Here is a 21129-nt window from a genome sequence, read left to right as displayed (position 1 = left end):
TGGGCTCATTTTATCATCTCCTACTACCAGAGTAGCGAGAGGGAAGAGGCAGAAATATTTTGAGGATATCCCGCCAACTTTTGTGTCAATCAGTGAAACTTTTCTTTTGTGATTTTCAAGTCGATTCTACTGATTAGGTTGTGGGAGGGGCTTCCGACCAGAACCCCTAAAATACTGTATATGTATTTTATTTTCACCAGGATGACCACCAAAAAAAGCGATTAATTTATCACGAGAAGAAAAAAAACGGTGATTTCAAGAGGGCCTTTTAACACAACAAAGAAATCCAGTGTGAAATGAGACACTGAGTTGAATTATTTATGTTTATTCGTGTGATTGATTATTCCAACGGTAACGCTCGAAGAGAAAATGATGCTAGCCTTACAGGTACGAGTGAGTGATAAAAAAATATTGAATAAGTGTTCCCATGCAGTCGGGGCGCATCGAGTCCAAACGCTCACTTGTGGTTCTCCATTTTTCTCTGCAACAAATCCAGAGGGGCTCAATTAGACTGGGCACAATTAAGAGTGAGCAACCCAACGGTGATCTTTCACCTTTGCGGCCGGATGTTCAAACAAACAGCAGCCCGCCAAAGACATGAGGGCTCAATAGGGAGCCAATTAGTCTCAAAAGTCAGCACGCAATGCGCACACACATTGTGCGCACGTCAGCATTGTGCTTCGTGGGGGAAAAAAAAAAAAAAAATCTCCACTTGAAAAGCAAAACTTGTCCATTGTTTGAGCCTCAGGACCAGTGAAAGAGGCTTTTTTTTTTTTTTTTTTTTTGCCAACTCTCAACTAATGCAAGGATGGGCAAAGTATGACCCGCGGGCCCATTTTCTTTTTCAAGCGTTTCCATTGTTGACATTGTCTTTGTGTTTTCCTCTTCTCTCGCTGATGCCCTCGCATGGGGGAAAGGAGAGCCACAGTCACCAATGCGCTTTCCAGCAAAAACACACGCAGAAGCCGCTGTCGGCCACGGCTCGCAGCCACGCACTCGCATGCGGACTCGGGGCAGCCCGGCAAGCCCCGCCTCTTCAAGGCACAAGTATGTACAGTATTTTCTATACATGACATCCTTGCAATGTGTTGTTGGTTTTTTTTTTTTTTTTAGTTCATGTACATTTCAAATGTGCTTCAAAGTGTTTTAAGTTTCGTTAGGATGCGTTGAAAACTGTGGGAGGGGGGAAACTATTTTTCAAATGTGTTTTTATATGGTCAGTGTTATATTGCGGATTTATTGCGAGTGGGTTAGGGTTGGGTTGTGCGCAAGGAGGTGATGGCGGCCAGCAACATCTGGCCATCCTGCTGCCATCCGCAGGCTCCGCCTCCCTAAAGAAAGATGAATGATATGCGGGGATTAGCTCCTGGCTCGTCCTCCAGTCTTTCATTTCAACCTTTCGCTTGGACTCGCCAATACGGTCTTGAAAACAAATCTCAGATTCATGATTTGATGTGCCCTTTTTTTTTTGGGCGATTTGCTTGTAGGAAGAATGAATCTGTGACTGCTTTTTCAACTGATTGTGTCACCATGTCTTTGGCAATATTCAAGGCCACTGACTCTGCTCCCTTCTTGACATGATGCAAAACAACGTCAAAGTTATTCCGCCTGTTGTCTAATTTCTTCGCAGCAATCAAATTCACAAATTTGTTAGCGGGTCGGACAAGTCACTAAATTGGTCTACGATGGGAAATGGATGGATGGCTACGTTAGCCAAATGGCTAAGTTGGCAACACCGACTTTGCTTTCGTAAAGTAGCTCGACTCTGTTTGCAGCCATGTTTTTAGTGTAAGCAGAGCACATCAGCAGCCTTTGAACTAAATAATCATTTCCCCCCGCCCCCCCCAAAATGGGGGGAAAAATAATCAACCGATGAATTGAATGACTTTTCAGCAAGTGGAGATGACCGAGGACACATTTAGGAACTCGCAGGTGCTGTGAAGTAACTGCGGCTTAGTTGCCGCCCCCCCAATGTGCGGCGTTCCTCTTTGACGGTGAAGCGTGCGACCTTCATGTAAATCCCGTCACCATGAATGGAGGCCGGGCCACGTTTCAAAGTCGCGGCGCTAATACGCCAAGAAATGGACCTTTTACGTTTTAAATCCATGCTCAGGCCACAGCTGCTGCCGTCTCTAATGAGGGTGCATATAATGCCGACCGCCACACGTACACGCACGCGCGCACGCTCGCACGCGTGTTTCACTCCTGCGCTTTCGCCGATCTAAAAATATGAATCGAAGGCCAGGAGCGTAGCGTCGCCGGGGCACGCCGACGGCTAATCCGCACGCGCGGCCGAGTCGGAGGCGAATCAGCATGTGGCGGATCAAGCGTCAGGAAAATGATGAATGTGTGTCGGCGGCATGTTGTGTGGCTTGGCCGTGCGTGATTAGGGGGGTTGGGGGGGGGGGGGGGTTCTCTCTCGCCCGCCTCCGAATCCCAAGTAATCCCGGCGAACACGGCGGCGCATGTGCTCACCGACAAGAAGCGATTAGAAGCCGGGGAGCCTGACTGACTTTTTGTCTTTCTTCCGCCATGCTCTCGTGCGCTTTTTCTCCAAGCGACATTCATGTTCCTGGCAGAACGGCAATGATCCACCGCCCGCTAGCCACATAACCCGTTTACGGTGCTTCTCGATGCCGCCGAAGGACGCTTTGGATACGGAAAGCTCATCCGTAAAAAGTGGTTGAAAACATCATTTCCGATTTATTCGACCTTCCGTCAAGAAGATTTGGTCAAATGGAACAATCCAATGGACATGTGAATGCTAGCATTGGGAAGCTACCTATGAGGATGTAGGGTGTCACTTCATTCTTAGAGTTCGGATTTGCACCCAAAATCTCCAGTTGCCATTCCTGTTTACATCAGCGAGCGATATTCAAAAAACACGTCACCGTCCAACAGACGAAAAAATCCACTTTGATTAAAAAGCAGCCACCGGCCGCTGTTTGGACTCCTAAAACATCCCAAAGTTGGACTTTTTTGTTTAAAACGGCTTACTTTAACGCGGATCCACGTTGTGGCCAAATCTAGAATGTGCTATTCTGCTATCGCACCTTTTGGTGTCATCCAAAATAAATCCTCGTTGCCCGCGTTGATCAACGTCATCCTAAAGCTAAGCTAACTAGCTGAGGCGACGTTCTTTCTTGTCAAACGCCGTTCGTCCTTTGCCATGCGTGACGCCGTGATTCCTTGTTAATCACAGAGGTGTTGATGCCACGCACCCGAGGTGGGCTTCGTTGACCGTACTGCTGAACACTTGATTTATAGCCCATTAGCTGGCTAACTCAGTATTCACATCCACTTTTGGGCAAAGGAACCCACAATCTCGGCAAACCCGCCTGCCCCCGCCTAACGCGCACCGCTCACTTTCCAAATAGCGACGTCATATACTGCATATTGAGCTCTTTTAAATGGACTCTAGGATTCCAAAATTCATTCTGATCCGACTGCAAACATTAGGATTCAATCATTGTTTCCCTACGCCCACTCGAATCCCCATTCAAACTTATCGCAAAAGATCTGAGACGCTCCGGACACCTCGGGCTGGGCTCCAGCGGCTCCAGCGGCTCCGGCGGACCCATTCGGAAGGCTGCCAGGACTCGAACGGGTTGGCTGAAGAACCCTCATGGATGGTGCCTCACTCGCAGCCTGCCTGCTGGCTGCAAAACACCAATTAAAAAGTTCCATTTGGGAAATGGAACTCGCCGGTGTTCTGGAAAGGAGTCGCTTTGTTCCTCTCATGAAGCGGAAGAGATGCTGAGGAAGGCTCAACACACAATTTGGGATGCTATTTAAAAAAACAAAACCAAATCAGTTCCATCGGGAATGACGGCGGTATGATTAATTTGCTCCGAGACTTGTGGATCTCCCTCAAAGCTGTGAAACGCAAAACCATTTTTGATCATTCTCCATTACCAATCAAACACAGAACAGGAGATGTCCACCTGATTTGCAATTCCTCCAAATTGGGAATAACAATTTGAACCCCAAAAAAAGCAATCGAAACAATAGACAAAAATAATCCTCATCTGGATCGGTCACAGAGTAGATCCACCTCGTATGTGTGTCGGAATTTTGTCTTCGAGACCAAAACAGTTCAAACGTGCATATACAAATTTGTCTGGGACGTTCGCCACCGGAATCACCTCACCAGATCAAGGTGTCCGGAGGAAAGTGGAAGGACATTTGTCTCCGAGGTGAAATCGATGAAAGACGAACATACCGACGGTTGCTCGCTGGGACGCTGACCCCACATACTTGGACGATCTCAATTTGGAGTTCCTGCGGGAGTCGGAGGTATTCCGCGGCTTTAGCGCCCAAATCGGTCTTACAAGAGCCGAACAACTCCTCAACTTTACCGGACAATTTCAAATCCAAAGAATAAATTCAAGGAGTCCAAGAATTTTTCGACTTCAGCCTGGACGTGGACCTTCCCAGGAAGGTCATGTCGGACTTTTTCGTCCTCAGATTGAATCAACGTGAAGTGGCCCCCCCCAACCGCAAATCCCCAACAGTAGTCAGTATTGAGCAAGTCATACTTTGTGTTTATAAGGCTCAGTTATGTAAGAATGCACGGAAATGAATCCACAATTGTCTACATTTTCTGTGACTGGCCCACTTGACGGCCTTCTGTCCATGACTTCATGACAAATCCAAACTGGATTGTTTGGAAAGAGATTTGTAATGGGACTTTTGGGATCAGACAAAAAGTCATTGGATTGTTTTGCGTTTGTGTTTTTGTGGAATGTCCCATCGCACACAATCAGAGGTCAGGAGGTAAAAAAGGCGAGCGCTTGTAATCCGCCGAGGTCGAAACAAGCCTTAAACCCTCTTTGGTGTCTGCGGCCGTCGTTAATCTGGCGAGCGGGCAGCCGGTGAAAAGTGCCGTCGCAAAAGCTTCTCAGCGACAACGTCGCTCGGCTTACGGAAGGTCCCCGGCGACGGCTCCTATGGATCAGGATACCGTATGGATGACTTTTGGGTCACGGGAGAGAATTCCTGATCCTCGTGGAAAGCGAGTCCAGCAAGGGTCGGTCAGGAACAGGAAGCGGATACGGCCCGACAAAATGAGCAGGATGAGGAATTACGCCTGACCTTCAATTTGGACAGGGCAGTCAGATGAAACATCAAAACACCCAAATAAATGTTTTGGGGGGTGTTTTACCATGAGGCCGCAATTTATCATTGGACAAAGGGCATATTTGTGGGAGGGAAGAAAAATTGGTGTTGTTTCGAAAAGTCTTATTTTTTTATATAATATATATATATATATATATATATATATATATATATATATTTGTCATTTAAAAAAAATACATTTCTGAAGGATAAAGCCTGAGTTTCAAATAATTTTTTTTTTTTGTTGTTGGGGGCAAAATAAAGCCACAATATTTGGAGCACAAAGTTGGAATTTTCGAGGATACTGTCCAAGAATAATTTATAAATTTTTTTTGTGAATACTCATATTTTTATCGTAAAAGTACAGTAGCTGTGCATTATTAATAGATTAGATATATTTTCAAGAGAAAAAAGGACATTTTTGAAAATGACGTTCAATTTGGCTCTGGAACATGACCCCATAGTTTTAGAAGGAAAAGTCAGAATATGACAAGAATGACAAAATGTTTTCGATGTATTTTTGTTTTATGTGGCCCTCGAAATCAACCTTCTGCACGCGCAAAGACGACGTCGGCTGATTGGCTGATAAATCGGCACCGTAGCCACGCCCCCTTCATCATCCGCAGACGCATTCACACCAAGCCTCTGACCCCGTCGCCTCTAGCGGCCGATCAGTGGCGGCGTCCGTCATCTCATTATCTAAAGTGCTGGCGCCATCTTGGAGGACGCAGAAGAGTCAAAGAAGATGAAGATGAGGCGTGATCAATCAAGAGCCGCAACGAGCGCGACGAGCGCGGCGACGCGGCGGCGGTCCCTTGGGCGCCACTTAGCGCGCTGCTGAGATCATTTGCGACCTTGAAAGGCAGGAAGCTTCGTCATCGTTTTTTTACACTAAAAGCCTCAGTTGGCCCCAAAACTGCCATCTTACCAAAAAGCTTTCTTTTTCTGTTTCAAAATCTTTTGAAAAAAAAAAAAAAGGAGAAAACGTGTCTTTCCAACAATAAATGAAGGTATTAAGAGAATGAAGTTATTTTTAAGGTATTTATTTATTTATTTAAGGTATTTATTTATTTATTTAGCACATGTGAGCCATGAAAGAACATGTCTGCATTAGCAGGTTCACCCCAAAAAAATGTCCCCTGCCCCAGTTTCCCGTTGGCCAGCGTGTCAGCTCACGCATGAGCGTTCTTCTGTATATTTAGACATGTTCATGTTGTTCATGTGCAAATCAGGCGTGTGACTAACGCCACGAGGAAGCGCTAGCGCTAGCGTGCGGCCTCCATTTTGTCTCGCTTCTATAAATGTGCGTGTTTCCATTACGTGACGACCACCTGAGGAAATGTGTCATTAGCTGTTTTTTTTTTTTTTTTTTTTTTTTTTTTTCTCTTCTCAAATAGATTGTCAGTAGTCACGGAAACACTCAATGGACAGTTGGTTAGGAACACCATCTATTGAGATTCTTTGCAAAAGTTCAGCTTTCATGAAGACAATAATGCTGGAAAAGTCCGAGAAATATTCATTAAATGAAGTCCTACTTATGTAACTTGCCCAAATGAGCCCCATTTGGAAGCAGGTATCCGAGATAGGTAGGCGACATGGAGCTGTGAAGGGTTGGTTGGTTGGTTCGTTTGTGTGTTTAAATGAGTCTTTTCTTGAATTTATGGAAAGATCACATCCCATCATACCGTTTTTACCGATGCCTATTAGAAGAGAGGCACAAAACAAGTCTCTTGGGCCCATGCCCGAAACTAAACAGCAAGTTGGATCCATTTTGGTTTGAAGCGGGCACATTCCTCATCTGCCTCTTGCTATTTATTCTGTGACATCACTTCCATTGGATCTCAGTGCTGCCAATGTGGTGGAACACTGAAGGTGCACAACTCTGAAATTAGACTTTCCCGTAACCTGAAAAAAAACAAACAATCGCTTAAAATCGCTGATGTGAATCTGTGAACAATAAATTGCGATTTAACCAGGCGACAGTGTAGTTGGATTATTTTTTTTTGGGTTATTCTAATTGTAATGTCGAGTTTGTTCGGTTGTTTTCGGGACGCCGCGATGCATCATAAATGACAAGCATCCTCAAAGACCAAAGTATAGCCACTCGGAAGAGGAACGACAGCGATGTTGTCTTATTTCAGTCCTGCTTGTGTTTTTCCAGCCGTGTCAGCAGACTTTCTGCATCACAAAGTGACATCATGCGCGCCGGCTCTCAGAATGAAACCAGATGTCCTCCTCGGCCTTCCTCTGCGCAACTCCGCCCCGGAGCCCAAAGTCCTTTTTGACTTCCTGAAAATTCCACTACATATAAAGCAGACACTGACCTACTTGCGCATTGGACCCGCCCGCCACCCAAACAGGACCACTTGAACACAATCTGACGGACTTCTGGACTTTGAAGGTACGCTGACTTTTATGTTCATATGTTTGCCTTCCTGCTCCACAAGTGTTCTTTTCCCGCTTGCTTAGCACCAAAGATCTCAAAAGTGCTTACGTAGAAGTGCAGATACCTGCGTGAAAAAAAAAAAAAAAAAAAAGTTCAAGTAGAAGTGCTGATTCAGGTTCTGTAGACAAATGACCGTAAAAATGTGAAGACTCTGACTTTAGTACAGAAGATTTTTTTTTTAAGAATTATACCAAAAAAAAGGGTTTCCCGCTTAAGTTACATAGTGAAAGAAGAAAAAAAAAAAAAGGCACGTCGAATGTGCAAAAATTGCAAAAATTTGCATGGAAAAATGTACCTTAACTCTGTCTTTTTTCAGATTGGACATCCATTTTTGAATAAGAGAAGCCGAAACTGTTGTCACTGGTTCACATGTTGCTGCTGTCCCTGGTTTTTACGCCCATTCACTCAATGACAATCTCAACCATGGTTCACTTTGCCTTTCCTCTATTTCGGTGTTTTTGTGTACCAAAAAAAAAAAAGTAGCAAGCCTATTTAGACAAAGCCAGGGACATCCAAAAAATGAATTCAAGTAAAAGTACGGATAGCTGAAAAATATACTTAAGTACAGCAATACTTCATGATCTTCCACCACCGCATGTTTGTGCCAAGCATTCATTCCAAATGAATCATCGAAACATGTAGTCAGTGCGTTTTCTTTCAGATGCCTGATTCTGATTCTTTTCCTCCATTTTCTGATCCAAACGTCGCTCGCTATAGTTCACGTTTTGCGAGCTCAATGCGTCACAGTTTTATTTCTTTTTTCTTGCAGACACTACAGTCCAGTTAGTGACTCTGCTGCATGTCTCCGCTAAAGTAAACATGGTTATGGCAACGGATGTTTCGGGTCGAGGAAAGATCAAAACAGCGGGCCGCTGATCTTTCAGTTGCTTCAGCTAACAAACGCAAAGCGAAAGCAGGACGTAGCGGCGCATTCTTAGCACACCTGCCGGGAGCGGCAACTGACACCGTCACTCAACAGCAGATTGGCTAACGGAAATAGTTCTCGCTTCCACGTCTGTCGCAAAAGCGGGACCTCAAAAGCGGGAGTCAATCCTCCTTGCTGATTGCCATGGTTACGGTAACCATGTTCAGGGAAGCCCTGATTAGATGAGTAATAAAGTCCAGACGCATGGGGAAAAAACACGATATAGATACAAATATATTTTATATATATATATATTTTTTTCATTTTATTTTTTTATTTAGTCTTCCCTTCCACATGATTGAACGTATTAAAAGTGTAAGCGTTGGCTTCAGCCCTCACGCGGATGCCAAAGCAGACACAACCATTTTTGTCGTTTTTAATCACACCGTGGGAGCGTGCAAAGGAGAAATGCAAAACAAAAGAATACAAAGTGGGACAAACACGAAAACTGAAAAGTCTACATGAACTATACGAGCAATATAATGACGTACGATAAGGAAGTAAAGGAGGTGCATCGGGTCGCAGCGGAAGGAAGGTGTCGCAACAAACAAAACAGGATCGAACCTTGACTAGGCACAAGTAAAGAATATGAAACTGGAACCTACCCAAGGCAGAAAGACAAAAACAAGGAATGAAATCTCGTTTGCACACGGTGCTTAGAAGCAGACCCGGACGGACCGAAAGTACGCTGGCAAGAAAAGGACGGATGAAATGCAAATGGTGGTAAGGGGGAAATGGGATTTGAATGGTCGGTTCTTACGTCTGGGACAGGAAGCGGGCGAAGGTTTCCACTTTTGGTAAGCAGAACTGGCGCTGCGGGATGAACCGAACGATGCCCAGTCGTAACATGTCAGGTCAATCCGAACCGAGAAAACCACCTGTCTGAGGAATAAGAAGCAACCGTTCAAATTACAATCGGGAGACCGACGACAGAATGAACTTTATTCACTGAAGGAAAATGTCAAATCTGATGTGGTGGTGAGCGTGCTTGTGCTTGCGCTTGCCCAGGATGTGGCAACGTTGCCTCGCCGTGTTTCTGCTGGCCGTGTCGGCCGTGGCCCGCCTGGATCAGGTGACCCTGGACAGCCAATGGGAGCAGTGGAAGATCACGCACGCGCGGGAATACAACGCCATGGTCAGTGTTTTTCTATCTCCTATGTTTTGCGCGTCTAGCATGGCTTCCTTGGTGAGGATGCAAATAGATCCCAATGTTCGACTTTCAAACTTCAAACTTTCAAACTCCACACAAGTGGAGGAAATTCCTGGGAGGCTGGGGACAATTGAAACACGGTGGTACCTCAGGTTTCATAGTAAGGTAGGGCTCTAAAATAAGGGTGGGGTTTCAAAGTAGGGTTTTAATTAGGGTTAAGGTTTCCACTTAGGGTTTCAAACTAGGGTTAGGGTTTCAAAGTAGGGTTTTAAACTAGTGTAAGGGATGCTTTCAAACTAGGGTCACAATTGATAACAGTTCAGTGACTAATAGGGTCTCAAATTAGGGTTTCAAATCAGGGGCATGCAGAGGTTAGGCCACCTCTTGGCCGTCCATTGCACCCTACTCGGTTTTCGGGCCATGTCGGTTGCCGTCACTGATTGTAAATTAGACGTTGATATTGCAGGATGATCCACCTGGGATCCGTTTGGGAACACTTGCATGCAAACAAACCTTTGAATTCACTTCCAAAAATTGCCTTTCGGTCTACTGGCGAGCGTTTGCTGTGCTTGTAGTTTAGCGCAGTGACAATGTCACAGGCGCGTCGTCTTTATTTGCTGCGTTTTGTGCTACTAAAGCGCCAGGGCGTCCCCGGACTGCTAATGTGATCGGCATTTCATCGCCCTGATTAAAGAATCCAGGCTGCGCATCAAGCGGCCATTTGTGGCTAATTAAAATGTCAATTTGACCCATTTGCCCAGATGGATGACTTTCAATTTGTCTGCTTCTCTTTGTGCGCTTTGCGCAAGTTGCCGCACGACTTTTTGCGCCGCTCCTATGACAACCTCGCTTTATTGGGTACGCCATCGAACGACTGAACGCCCCCCTTTTGCATGGTGAATCCTCAATACGATGATCAAACTTTGACCCCGTGCTCCGCCCACATGAGATGGCGAAAACGAATGCACCAGACATCGCCAACAAACTGAGTGAGTTTTGGATTTCATGGTGGGGTCCCCTCAAATAAATAAATCAATAAATGGTGGAAGAAGTATCATAAGCAGCGATCGCAATAGAGTGGAAATAATAATCCTCACCTCTGGTAATATAATGTGGTCAAAATATTAGAAACGGCTTTCAGGGTTCATTTGTAATGTTTTAATTCGGTGTTGCTTTGCATCCGCACAGAAGGAGAAGAAGTCCTTTGAGAATTGTACTTTACTTTACTCTATGAGACAATACTTAGTGACCTTTTTTTCCCAATCTTGCACTCAACCAATGCTCCGTATATTAAAAAAATAAATAAATAAAACTAGCAACCACTAAACCCAGACCATGCATTTTCCCCAAAAGAAAACAATGAATCAAAACGAACAAACCTGCTCTAAAATCGAATGAAAATGAACTGCATTTCCGAAACAAAAGTCCACACGAAATAAAACTGCTGAGAGTATATAACCCCGGTCTGTGTGGAGCAGGACGAGGAGGGCATCCGGCGGGCCATCTGGGAGAAGAACGCGCTGATGATCGAGGCCCACAACCAGGAGGCGGCGCTGGGCCTGCACTCGTACGAGCTGGGCATGAACCACCTGGGCGACATGGTGAGAAACGCGGCCGCGAATGACGACGCCGCGAATGACGACGCCGCGAATGACGCCGCCGCGAATGACGCCGCCGCGCCGTCTTGGTCACGATGGAATTTGCTGTGCGCGGCCGCAGACGTCGGAGGAAGTGGCGGAGAAGATGATGGGCTTGGAGATGCCCATGACGCGCGAACGGGGCTTCGCCGTCAGTCCCGAGGAGCGGGCCTACCCGCTGCCCAAGACGGTGGACTACCGCAAGATGGGCATGGTGACGCCTGTCAAAGACCAGGTGCGTCATCCTCACGTGTCATCTCACCCAAGCGGGAACTGACAAGTCACTCAGAAAGAATTTTTGAAAGTTGATATTTCTACATTAGAAAGTCAAATAGTTTCTCGATAAATGTTGAAATATTACAATTCAAATGTATTTGTCGAGCACTTTTAAAAAAGGGCTGACCAAAGTATTGCGCGATAAATTCAAAACACGTGGGCTAATAAAGTCCCGTATTTTCTATGAAGATATTCCAAAAGGATGACTCTAAAGGTAAATTGAACATTTATAGTGGTGAAATTGTGCCATCTACTGGAGAAATGGAAGAGTGCATCTTGACGTTCGTGGAGATTGGAGAAAATAGTCTGAAAGATTTGATCAGAACGAATGAGATTTATTGTCATTCTCGAATTGTTTGACACGCAAGCTCCCTCTATGATGCTTCAAAGAATCACTGCCCAAGTACAATTCAGTTATGTTGACCTTTTTGTTTGTCAAATCGCTACATGTCCATGTAATCTTCGGGAACTATTTATTTTTGTAATGTACAATGTTATTTAGCTTTTATTTGGATACACAATTTAACTTTTAACACATTTTAATTGAATCATTGTTTAAGTGCAGTTTTTTTGCGTTCCTATATTTAAGCACAGTGTTAAAATGCGCATTATGTTAAAGTGGCTTACAATACTATCAAATATACATAAAGTAGCGAGCGGATACTATCGTAGTAATTTTGCTTGCATTTGTTTTGTTCACACACTACTGCAACGACCGTATACCGAATTGATGGATGGACATTTTAAGGTGGTGAAATTCTGCCATCAAGTGAAGAAACTGAAGAATGCACCTTTACCAGACTGACTCAATGATACGTTTGATTAGAGAAGTATTAATTTTGTTTGGGGATTTTTTTTTTTCCCAAGAATATGTTCAATTTCATAGCCTATTTAATGATCCATGTGCAAAAACCTTTCTGAATAAGCAAAAGTCAAAAGGCGTTCCATACTCAAGAACAATATTTAAAGGGATGAAATGCTGGCCTCTAGTGGACAAATGGTGAAGAATGCACCTTCGCCCTAACAAAACGACGCTACATCTGAGTGTAGCAGTCGCAAACTGAACTACTAATCCGGGTAATAAATAAGAGGAAGATGTTTGTTTTCTCGCTCAGGGTTCATGCGGCTCGTGCTGGGCCTTCAGCTCGGCGGGGGCCCTGGAGGGTCAGCTGGCCAAGACCACGGGTAAGCTGAGAAATCTTAGTCCTCAGAACCTGGTGGACTGCGTGACGGAGAACAGCGGCTGCGGAGGAGGATACATGACCAACGCCTTCAAGTACGTCAGGGACAACGGAGGCATCGACTCCGAGGAGGCCTACCCTTACGTGGGACAGGTGAGCCCCACCGTGGACCTCTTTTGCCAAAAGTCCATTGGGATAGGCCCCCGATGGGACCCGAAATTGTCCATCGGTGTGAATGTGTGAATCCTTTGTTTCTTTATGTGCCCCGGCAACCAGTACAAATTGTAGCCAACTGTGGCTACACTTTACTCAAAATCGAGTGAAAACCATAGAAAACCGATCTTGAATTCTTTTTTGAAATTGTTTTTCCCCTGTGCCGCCCCCTGCAGGCGCAGATGTGCCGCTACAATTCATCCGGTACAGCCGCCGAGTGCCGCAGCTACAAGGAAATTCCCGAAGGCGACGAGCACGCCTTGGCCGTGGCGCTCTTCAAGGTTGGCCCGATCTCTGTTGGCATCGACGCCTCCCAGGGGACCTTCCAGTTCTACCAGCGAGGTCAGTGAACACGGCACGGAACATCACACCGTGTCGTGCCGCGTTGTGCCAGAGGTGGGCATCCCGTCAGAGTGACGGACCGCTCGTTTTGCTAACGATCGACGAATTTTTCGGATGGTTTTTTTTTTTTTTTTTTTGGGCGCGACATCGTGTCACGCTACATTACAACACCTCATGCCACGCCACCTCACATCGCGCCACATTATGTCACGGCATTTCACGTCATGTCGCATCACGTCACCACGTCAAATCACAGAGTCGCATTCGCTCACGCCACGACGGCATGCCGGTGCTTACGACTTATGCCGTGCCGCCAAGTCACGTCATGCCACCGCGCGCCACGTTCCTCGGTTTCGCGCCGCGTCACGGCACATCGTGGTGTCATGACGAGCCGCGTCATGACACATCGTATATTCAAATAAAATGACAAACCGAATAATATGAAGTTCAGATCTTCCATAGACAACCACAATTATGCCATTCTTAATATTCAATTTAAAAGAAAAAAAACACACACACAATTTCATAAAAATGTAAAAGTATATATTTTTTCGTGAATCTCACTGGGTGGGCAGTCTGTAAATTTGACTACATTGACTGACTAGACTACAGGCTCCGCCCCTGCATTAGACCACATCATGCCGAGCCGTTTCACGTCACGTCACGTCACGCAAAGTTACGTGGTGCCACGCCGCGCCACATGGCGCCGCAGCAATCTCTGTCACGTCACCCGTCACGTCACCTCTTGCCACTTGGTGCCTCTCCTTGTCACATGAGCAGGCATTTACTTCGACCCCAACTGCAACAAAGACGACGTCAACCACGCCGTGCTGGCGGTGGGCTACGGCGTGACGGCCAGGGGCAAGAAGTACTGGCTCATCAAAAACAGGTGTGACGCCGTCATCGTGCGACATGGACAACGTCGATATGGAAACACTTTCCAAAAAAAATGTCACATTTTTATTCCCGCCAGCTGGAGCGAGAGCTGGGGCAACAAAGGCTACATCAAGATGGCGCGTAACCGTGGCAACTTGTGCGGCATCGCCAACCTGGCCAGTTACCCCATCGCGTGAGCGCCCGGCGCCTCTTCTTCCTCGTCTACTTCCTGCCCCTCGACTCCATCCCAGATGTTTTTCCGTCTCCGTGGCGACCAGACTCCTGTTTTCGTGTCTTTGTGGCTGTTAGCTGTTGTGAGCTGAAATGTTTTTGACTCGAAAGCGCGCACTTATGCGGCGTCGCTGGCCGACGCAGTACTACCGAACCCCAGATGGAACATAAGGATGTCGTTGTGGACACGATACGAGAATCACATGCGCACATAATGCTCATTTGTGGCCACAAAATACTCGTTTGTGCCCATGAAGTAGGTATCATGTCTTCAGAAAATACAAATGACCAATACTACTATTATTCGTGGGCACATTGGTATGATCTGGATCCATTTTGAACTGGGTCAAGTATATCTTCATTAAAAAAAAAAAAAAAAAAATCCTGAATCAGTGTTTCAGATGAGGAAGTGAGTGTCTTTTTTGGGGGGGGGGGGGGGGGGGGGTTTCATTAAACGTACAAATTTGTAGATTGTGGTCACAATTTCACTTCCCCCCTTGTCATGTGTGGGGCTCCGTACAGTTCAGCACTTTGTTGTGATCATTATTGTTATGAATGTGTAAAAATCATGTTTTTGTTTTGTATGAAATGAAATTAAAGTTCTAAAGACAGTTTTAGTGACGTCATATCTGGGACTTGTGGAGTGTAGTACACACGGTGTCCACTGGAGGCTGCTGTTGATCGTGTTTTGGACTCCCTCAAAAGGGGACGTCACCTTTCGGAAGTCTGAAATTGTTTTTACACGTCTTGCACGTGCTGATCGTTTTTGTTGGATTTGGGTGGTGGCGTCTTAAAATTGTTTCAAGAATATTTGAAGCTGAATGTATTCCGTTGGTCGATGAGGAACTTGAGCAACTCATCCTCAAACTCGGAGATGATTCACGCAGGCAAGTTGAATCAACTTTCACAAACAATTGGCGGAATTTTGGTCAGTGGTCATTTTTGTCATGTTGAAAATCAGCGCCAAGGTGAATTGAATGAGCTCAATCTTTTGAATTTGAAAAGGGGACGAAGTGAATCTGTTTTGTTAAATATGTCACTGAGACTGCCTAGGGATTTTTTCGGGGGATTTTAGTAGGGGAACTGTTTAACTAATGGTCAGTCAAAATTTTGGAATTGCACGATCTGACGGTTTAGAATTTCAAATGCAAACGATGTGAATCTGTTTGGTTGAATGTGTCAGTGGGAATGAATGAATGAATGATTTTTTTTTAATGGGTATTTTAATGGTGAAAACGTTGAATTGCTGTTGAATGGTAATTTTTGCCATGTTGAAAATCGTCCCCAAGGTCAGTTTAATTAGCTGAATGTTTTGAATTTTAATTGAGAATGATCCGATTTGTTGAACGTGCTGTTGGGAACGAATTTTTGGTTGAAAAATGTCGAATTTGGGGGAACCTGGGACTATTTGGTCTCTTCCTAAGTTGGAATGTGTTGAAAGCGGCAAGAAAAGACTTCACCCTATTTCAGATGACTGGAACAGATGCCGCCATTTTATGACGTTCAACGTAAGAAGCTGAGCGAGCGAGAGAGAGAGTGTGTTGGGTTACAAATGAGTGTTTTTATTTTTTCTACTTTTTTAGTGCAACATCACAACAAACAAGTTTCACATGAGGTATTCAAAGGGATTCTCTTGAGTTGCTGATAGAAAAGAAAGAAGAAAAGCAAAGAAAATGGCCGCCACGTTGGTCCGACTCGGGGCCGGGAGCCCAGGAAACGCACTCAGTCAAGTAGGAACGTTCCTTCCCCCGTCCGTCCAAGTTTTTCCTTTGGACTGCCAACGAGAGAGCGAGGCTGGCTTCTTCTTACAAACGTGGAAAAATAGCTTCTGTCTCCTACTTTGATTCCGGGATGACTTACTGGGGAAAAGTCCCGTGATTCCGGCTTTTTGGGGGGGAAACAAGGAACAGGCAACGTTGATTACAGCAAGAACCTCCTTGCTTGGATTGTCACCTCCTTCTTTCTTTATTTTTGGTCTTGACAAGGAATTTATTTACACACACACAACACGGATGGACGGGACGGAAGCTTTGGCTGGATGCAGGCCCACTAGGGCGCCGCTACAGATTGATTCCAGCTATTTTTTTTTTTTGTGGTGTTTTTTTTTTTTTTTTTGTTTGTTTTTTTTTTTTTTTTTAGTGTTTTGGGACATAAAGGCATGAAGTAGAAGAAGAGACGGATGAGACGGACAGACGGACACCCTGACAGCATGGAATTCTTTGGTTACAGAATATCTTCTCACACAGTTGAGGTAGATGGTCAAGTCTTTGTGTACACAATAGCAAGTGGGGGGTTTGGGTGCCGTTTCGGGGGCGACACAGTCAAAAGAGTCAATGTCTCAGTTCCATTTCAACACAATAACACTGTCTCATATCAATACTACAGACGGCAATTTGTGTCGAAATTGCGTGTGAATACTGAAGAGCTGATGCTGAACTGAAATTCATCCGGTCCGAATGTGAGACTGGAAGGAAAAGATAAGAGGTATACTTTTCAAAAGTATCCATTGATCTGGGAATCATTCCATGGAAAATGTGAAATATTTCAAAAATACAGGAATTTGAGGGATGTGAAAAACACTTCGGAAGATGAGCTGGATAAGCCGAATAGTGTCAAGTTGGTGAAATTGCTTGAGAAGTGTTTAAAATGTTCGTATCATTTTGGCAATGCTGTGAAAAAAGGGAATTTTGTGGATGTGAAAAATGCTCCCCAACCAAGATGGTTGAGCTGAATAGTGTGAAGTTGGAATGGGTTTCATCTGTCGACAAATGTGGAAAGAGGAGGCAAACATTCATTTCAAAATGTTGTCATGGAAATTTGGACTACTGAAAAATGTGGAAATTTGGGTGAGCGTTTCCCAAGATGGCCTGAATCGTGTGAATATTTCGACATTGGAATGGTTTGAATCGGTTGAAAGATGTGGAAGGTTGACTTCAATTCGTAAAAGTCTTTTTTTTTTTCATCTATATGGGCTTCATTTCAATGGAAATGTGGAATTATAAAGTAGGAATTTGGGAAATATGGAAAAGTGTTTCCCACATGTGCCGAGATTTGGGGAATATTTTGAAGTTGGAAAGGTTTGAATCAATGAAAAAATGTGGAAGGCTAAGTTAAATTTGTAAAATGTCTTTTTCATCCAAATGAGGTTCATTTCAGTAGAAAAAGTGGAAGTGTAAAGTCGGAATTTTGGTGATGTGCAAAAATGTCTCCCAAAGTGTGCTGAATCTTTTGAATATTTTGAAGTTGGAATGGTTTGAATTAGTTAAGAAATGTGGAAGGATGACTTCAATCTTTCGAAAAATGTTCATTCATTTTAATGGGATTTATTGCCATGTAAATGCCTCACTGTAGGAAAAGTAAGAAATTGGGAAAGGTAGAAAAAAAATTCCAACATTTGCTGAATTTTTTTTGAATATTTTTAAGTTGGAAAGGTTTGAATCAGTGAAAAAGTGTGGAAGGCTATTCAACTTGTAAAATGTCTTTTTGATCTTGATGGAGTTTGTTTTTATGGAAAATGCGGGATTGTGGGAAAAGTAGTAATTGAGGAAATATGGAAAAAATGATTCGGCGGGAAAATGTGGAAGGATGAGTTCAATTTGTAAAATGTCTTTTTCGTCTGGGGGGGGGGGTTCATTTCAGTGGAAAATGTGCAATTGTTAAGTAGGAATTTTGGTGATTTGGAAAAATGTCTCCCAAAGTGTGTTGAACATTTCAAAGTTGAAATGGTTGGAATTGGTTGAGAAATGTGCAAGGATGATTTGAATTTATAAAATGTTTAATGAATTGTCATGGAAAACGCGGAATAGTGGGTGTCAAAAGTAGGAATTTGGGAAAGGTGGAAATAGTGATTCCCAAGATGCGCTGAATTTTGTGACTATTTTAAAGTTGGAATGGTTTGAATCAGTGGAGAAGTGACTAGTCTGTCAAAAAAGCAAAACAATAATCCTAACAAATGTAAAGAATGAAGTTGCATAATAAGATCTGCTCTTCAGCATTCCCACAACGATGGATACTCGTGGTGCTTCATCAATCCTCTGAGTGCTCCATGCATCAGCAGCAGCTAACGTCTTCAATCTTTGGTTATTTGTTTGTTTTTTTGCTCTCTTCCTCCACTTTGACCCTGAAAGAGTTTTTTCATTTACATCCTCCAGCCACCAGGTGGGGCATGTGGGGCGGGGGGGGGGGCTAAAATGTGCATCGGCGGCACACCGGGTCGAATGCCTCACCGCCCCGTCCGAACCTTCGATCATGCTTACAATTGTTACACATTAAACTTTAAACAAGTCCCCCTCCCACCATCATCATCCTCTCTGGCCCCTCCCCCCCCACCCCAAATCCTGCCGGTGTGTCCGAGAGCATACACCCGAGCAAATACCCGCAGAGAAGGACTCCTTTGAAGTCTACTAGAAAAGTCGATGACCTCCTCCAAGGCCCCCAATTTCACCCCTTGCCGCCCACTCAGCCCCCCCCCCCCTTCGCTCATCTGTCAAGTGCACGCAGTGAAGGCCTGCTGGTCCGCAGAGACGCACAAGCGGGCTGGGAAACGGATGCAATCTTTGGTATTTTCGCAAAAGCTAAGACAACCATACGAGGGGTAGGGAAAGCCTTTGGAGCATTTATTCCATATCCAATTTAAGGTCCATGTACTAGTGCACTCATTGCCCCCACTAGTAACCCAACTAGGGCCCCTATGAATGTTTTTCCTACTACTGGTGCCACTGTCGGCCTCCTTGTATACAATGAACCTTTAAAAGTAAACGACAGTGCTGCATGCGTGACACGAGGCCCAACTAGGAAAGCAAAGTCGTTCTACTAGTGCGCTCAATTGTCTTGCTAGTGAGAACAAAGAGTGTACTAGGACATGGATATCAAGGATATCAAATCAATGCTCAAAATGGCTTTCCATCTCCTGATTCCTGGACCCCTCAAACCCTTGGAGACCAGGTAGGAAATAAGGTAAGAAAAGATGAAAAAGACTCATTTGGAGAAAAGTCCGATTTTCGGAACTGCTGGGTAAATATGGTAACCCCGCCCCCAACCCCAAAAAAATTGTTGGCTCTCAGGTTAATTGTTGTTTTTTTTCCCCCCACCAATTCTCTATTTGTAAGGACAACAAACATGCTTAGTTGAGGACAAAAGGCCCCAAACTATTACAAGTTTATGTGGAGATGTTCTAACGTACTCGAGAACCATCCAGAAATTAAAAAAAAAAAATCAATCCAATAAAAAAATGGATAGAGAGCTTTTTCTGGGAGCTGCAGGTCCGAGAAGACATGAGCACATCGAACCATTTGAACCCCGGCATATTTTTTCAGGATTTTTTTTTTTTTTTCCCATGGAACCTACCCTCTGCTATTTGCTGAAAAACGTTTTTCTGTTTTTGTACTTGGCCAAAGCATTCAAATGAATGTTTTGCTGCTATTTCATGGAATCTTGGTGCCGAGGAATTATGCTGAAGACAGATGAGGAGCTTCATTTCGACAAAAGTAGTGCCTTATAGACTTTTTCTGTGGGGGGGCGCCTGAATAACGGGGGTTCAGGGCACGCATAAAAATACATTCTTTGCTGAGTTATGTCCAAACCAGAACTGGATCAGTTTTACCTTGGTTGTCCAAAAGCTCCAAAACCACAGTCAAAACTATCCAACTGGATGTGACCGAAACTAGACTGAGAAGACTTGGAAAGATCTTCCCCGGAACAACCAGGAAGGAAAAAAAAACAATATAGATGCATTAAAAACGCCCTGAAACCCCCCCCCAAAAAGATGAGACCTTTTGAAGGATCTTTCGAGCCCCCCGCGGGACCCCGTTGGAACTGAGAGTGCGGATGAGGATACGAGTGAGGTGAATGGCGGGGGGGGGGGGGGGGGGTTCACAAGCATGCACAACCCCCGGGGGACACGAGCATGTGACCTTGGAAGGTGGAGGGGGGGGGGGGGGCCCGACCTAGAGATGGGCCCCCACCTCGTCACCGCTATTATTGTCATCATCAATATTATCAATATTCATTATTCATCATCACGACATTCAAAGAAGCTTTGGCCTACAAGAGCTGAGCACACACACAAAGGAACGGGGGGGGCCAGGCCGTCCAGATACTCTACGTAACATCATCGGAGGGCCGGGGGCGGGGCTCGGGGGGGGGGGGGGGCGGTTCCGGGGAATGGTGGCGAGGGATCTCGGAATCGGAGGTTGGAGCCGTACATTCAGGGAGGCAAAGTTCATCTTTGGTATTACGATGGGATTCTACAGCTAAAAGTGCCCATCGGATAAAAACACAGACATCATAAATAAACACGTACATCGTATGGTTGGCGTCAATAAATAGGCAAATAAATTAAAGGAACAAAATCAATAAATAGACAAAAAGATCAATAGAGCGGATGGGCTCACTTGGCCAAAAAGGGCGGCGGGTCAAAGCCGTTTCCTTTGCGGACCAAAACCGCCGGCGTGTGCTTGACATCTGTACATAAAAAACGGCGGAAAGAATCACATTCCTTCAGTGGTTAAAAAAAAAAAAAGGAAAGATAAAACACTGTCTTTTGTGGCAAACAGAGAGAAAGTGTCCGCTCCACCCCACCCCACCCCCCCTCCCCCCAAAGACCTTGAATGGTCTTGGTTTGCTTTGGGGGCCAAATGGATGGATGGATTCTGTCCTCGCCTTTGTGATTCAGTCAAGGCCAAGGAATGGGTTGGGAGGGGGGCGGGGGTGTGTGTGTGTTGGGGGGGGGGGGG

The 21129-nt window shown here is 45.0% G+C and overlaps 1 protein-coding gene across 1 annotated transcript; it reads left to right on the top strand.

Moving 5' to 3' along the window:
* Positions 1-911: 911 nt before the first annotated feature.
* Positions 912-14824, top strand: LOC147142912 (cathepsin K-like). Its single transcript, XM_086037902.1, has 9 exons — positions 912-1047; positions 7280-7519; positions 9498-9624; positions 11118-11240; positions 11359-11511; positions 12668-12886; positions 13123-13288; positions 14069-14177; positions 14262-14824. The coding sequence occupies exons 3-9, from the start codon at positions 9499-9501 to the stop codon at positions 14359-14361; spliced, it is 996 nt and encodes a 331-aa protein (XP_085894028.1). The 5' UTR covers positions 912-1047; positions 7280-7519; position 9498; the 3' UTR covers positions 14362-14824.
* Positions 14825-21129: the final 6305 nt, after the last annotated feature.

This window comes from Filicampus tigris, chromosome 8 (assembly GCF_054856515.1).
Source record: "Filicampus tigris isolate MCC_2025a chromosome 8, RoL_Ftig_1.0, whole genome shotgun sequence".
In the NCBI taxonomy this organism is placed as follows: Eukaryota; Metazoa; Chordata; class Actinopteri; order Syngnathiformes; family Syngnathidae; genus Filicampus; species Filicampus tigris.
Note: the sequence above shows the minus strand (reverse complement) of the source record. Positions and strands in the feature narration are given on the sequence as shown.

Excerpts from the sequence above, each read along its gene's own strand:
- LOC147142912 (XM_086037902.1), top strand. The coding sequence starts at position 9,499 with ATGTGGCAACGTTGCCTCGCCGTGTTTCTGCTGGCCGTGTCGGCCGTG. Across the intron at positions 11,241-11,358 it reads TGAACCACCTGGGCGACATG|ACGTCGGAGGAAGTGGCGGA; the intron begins GTGAGAAACGCG and ends GCGCGGCCGCAG. Across the intron at positions 12,887-13,122 it reads CCTACCCTTACGTGGGACAG|GCGCAGATGTGCCGCTACAA; the intron begins GTGAGCCCCACC and ends CGCCCCCTGCAG.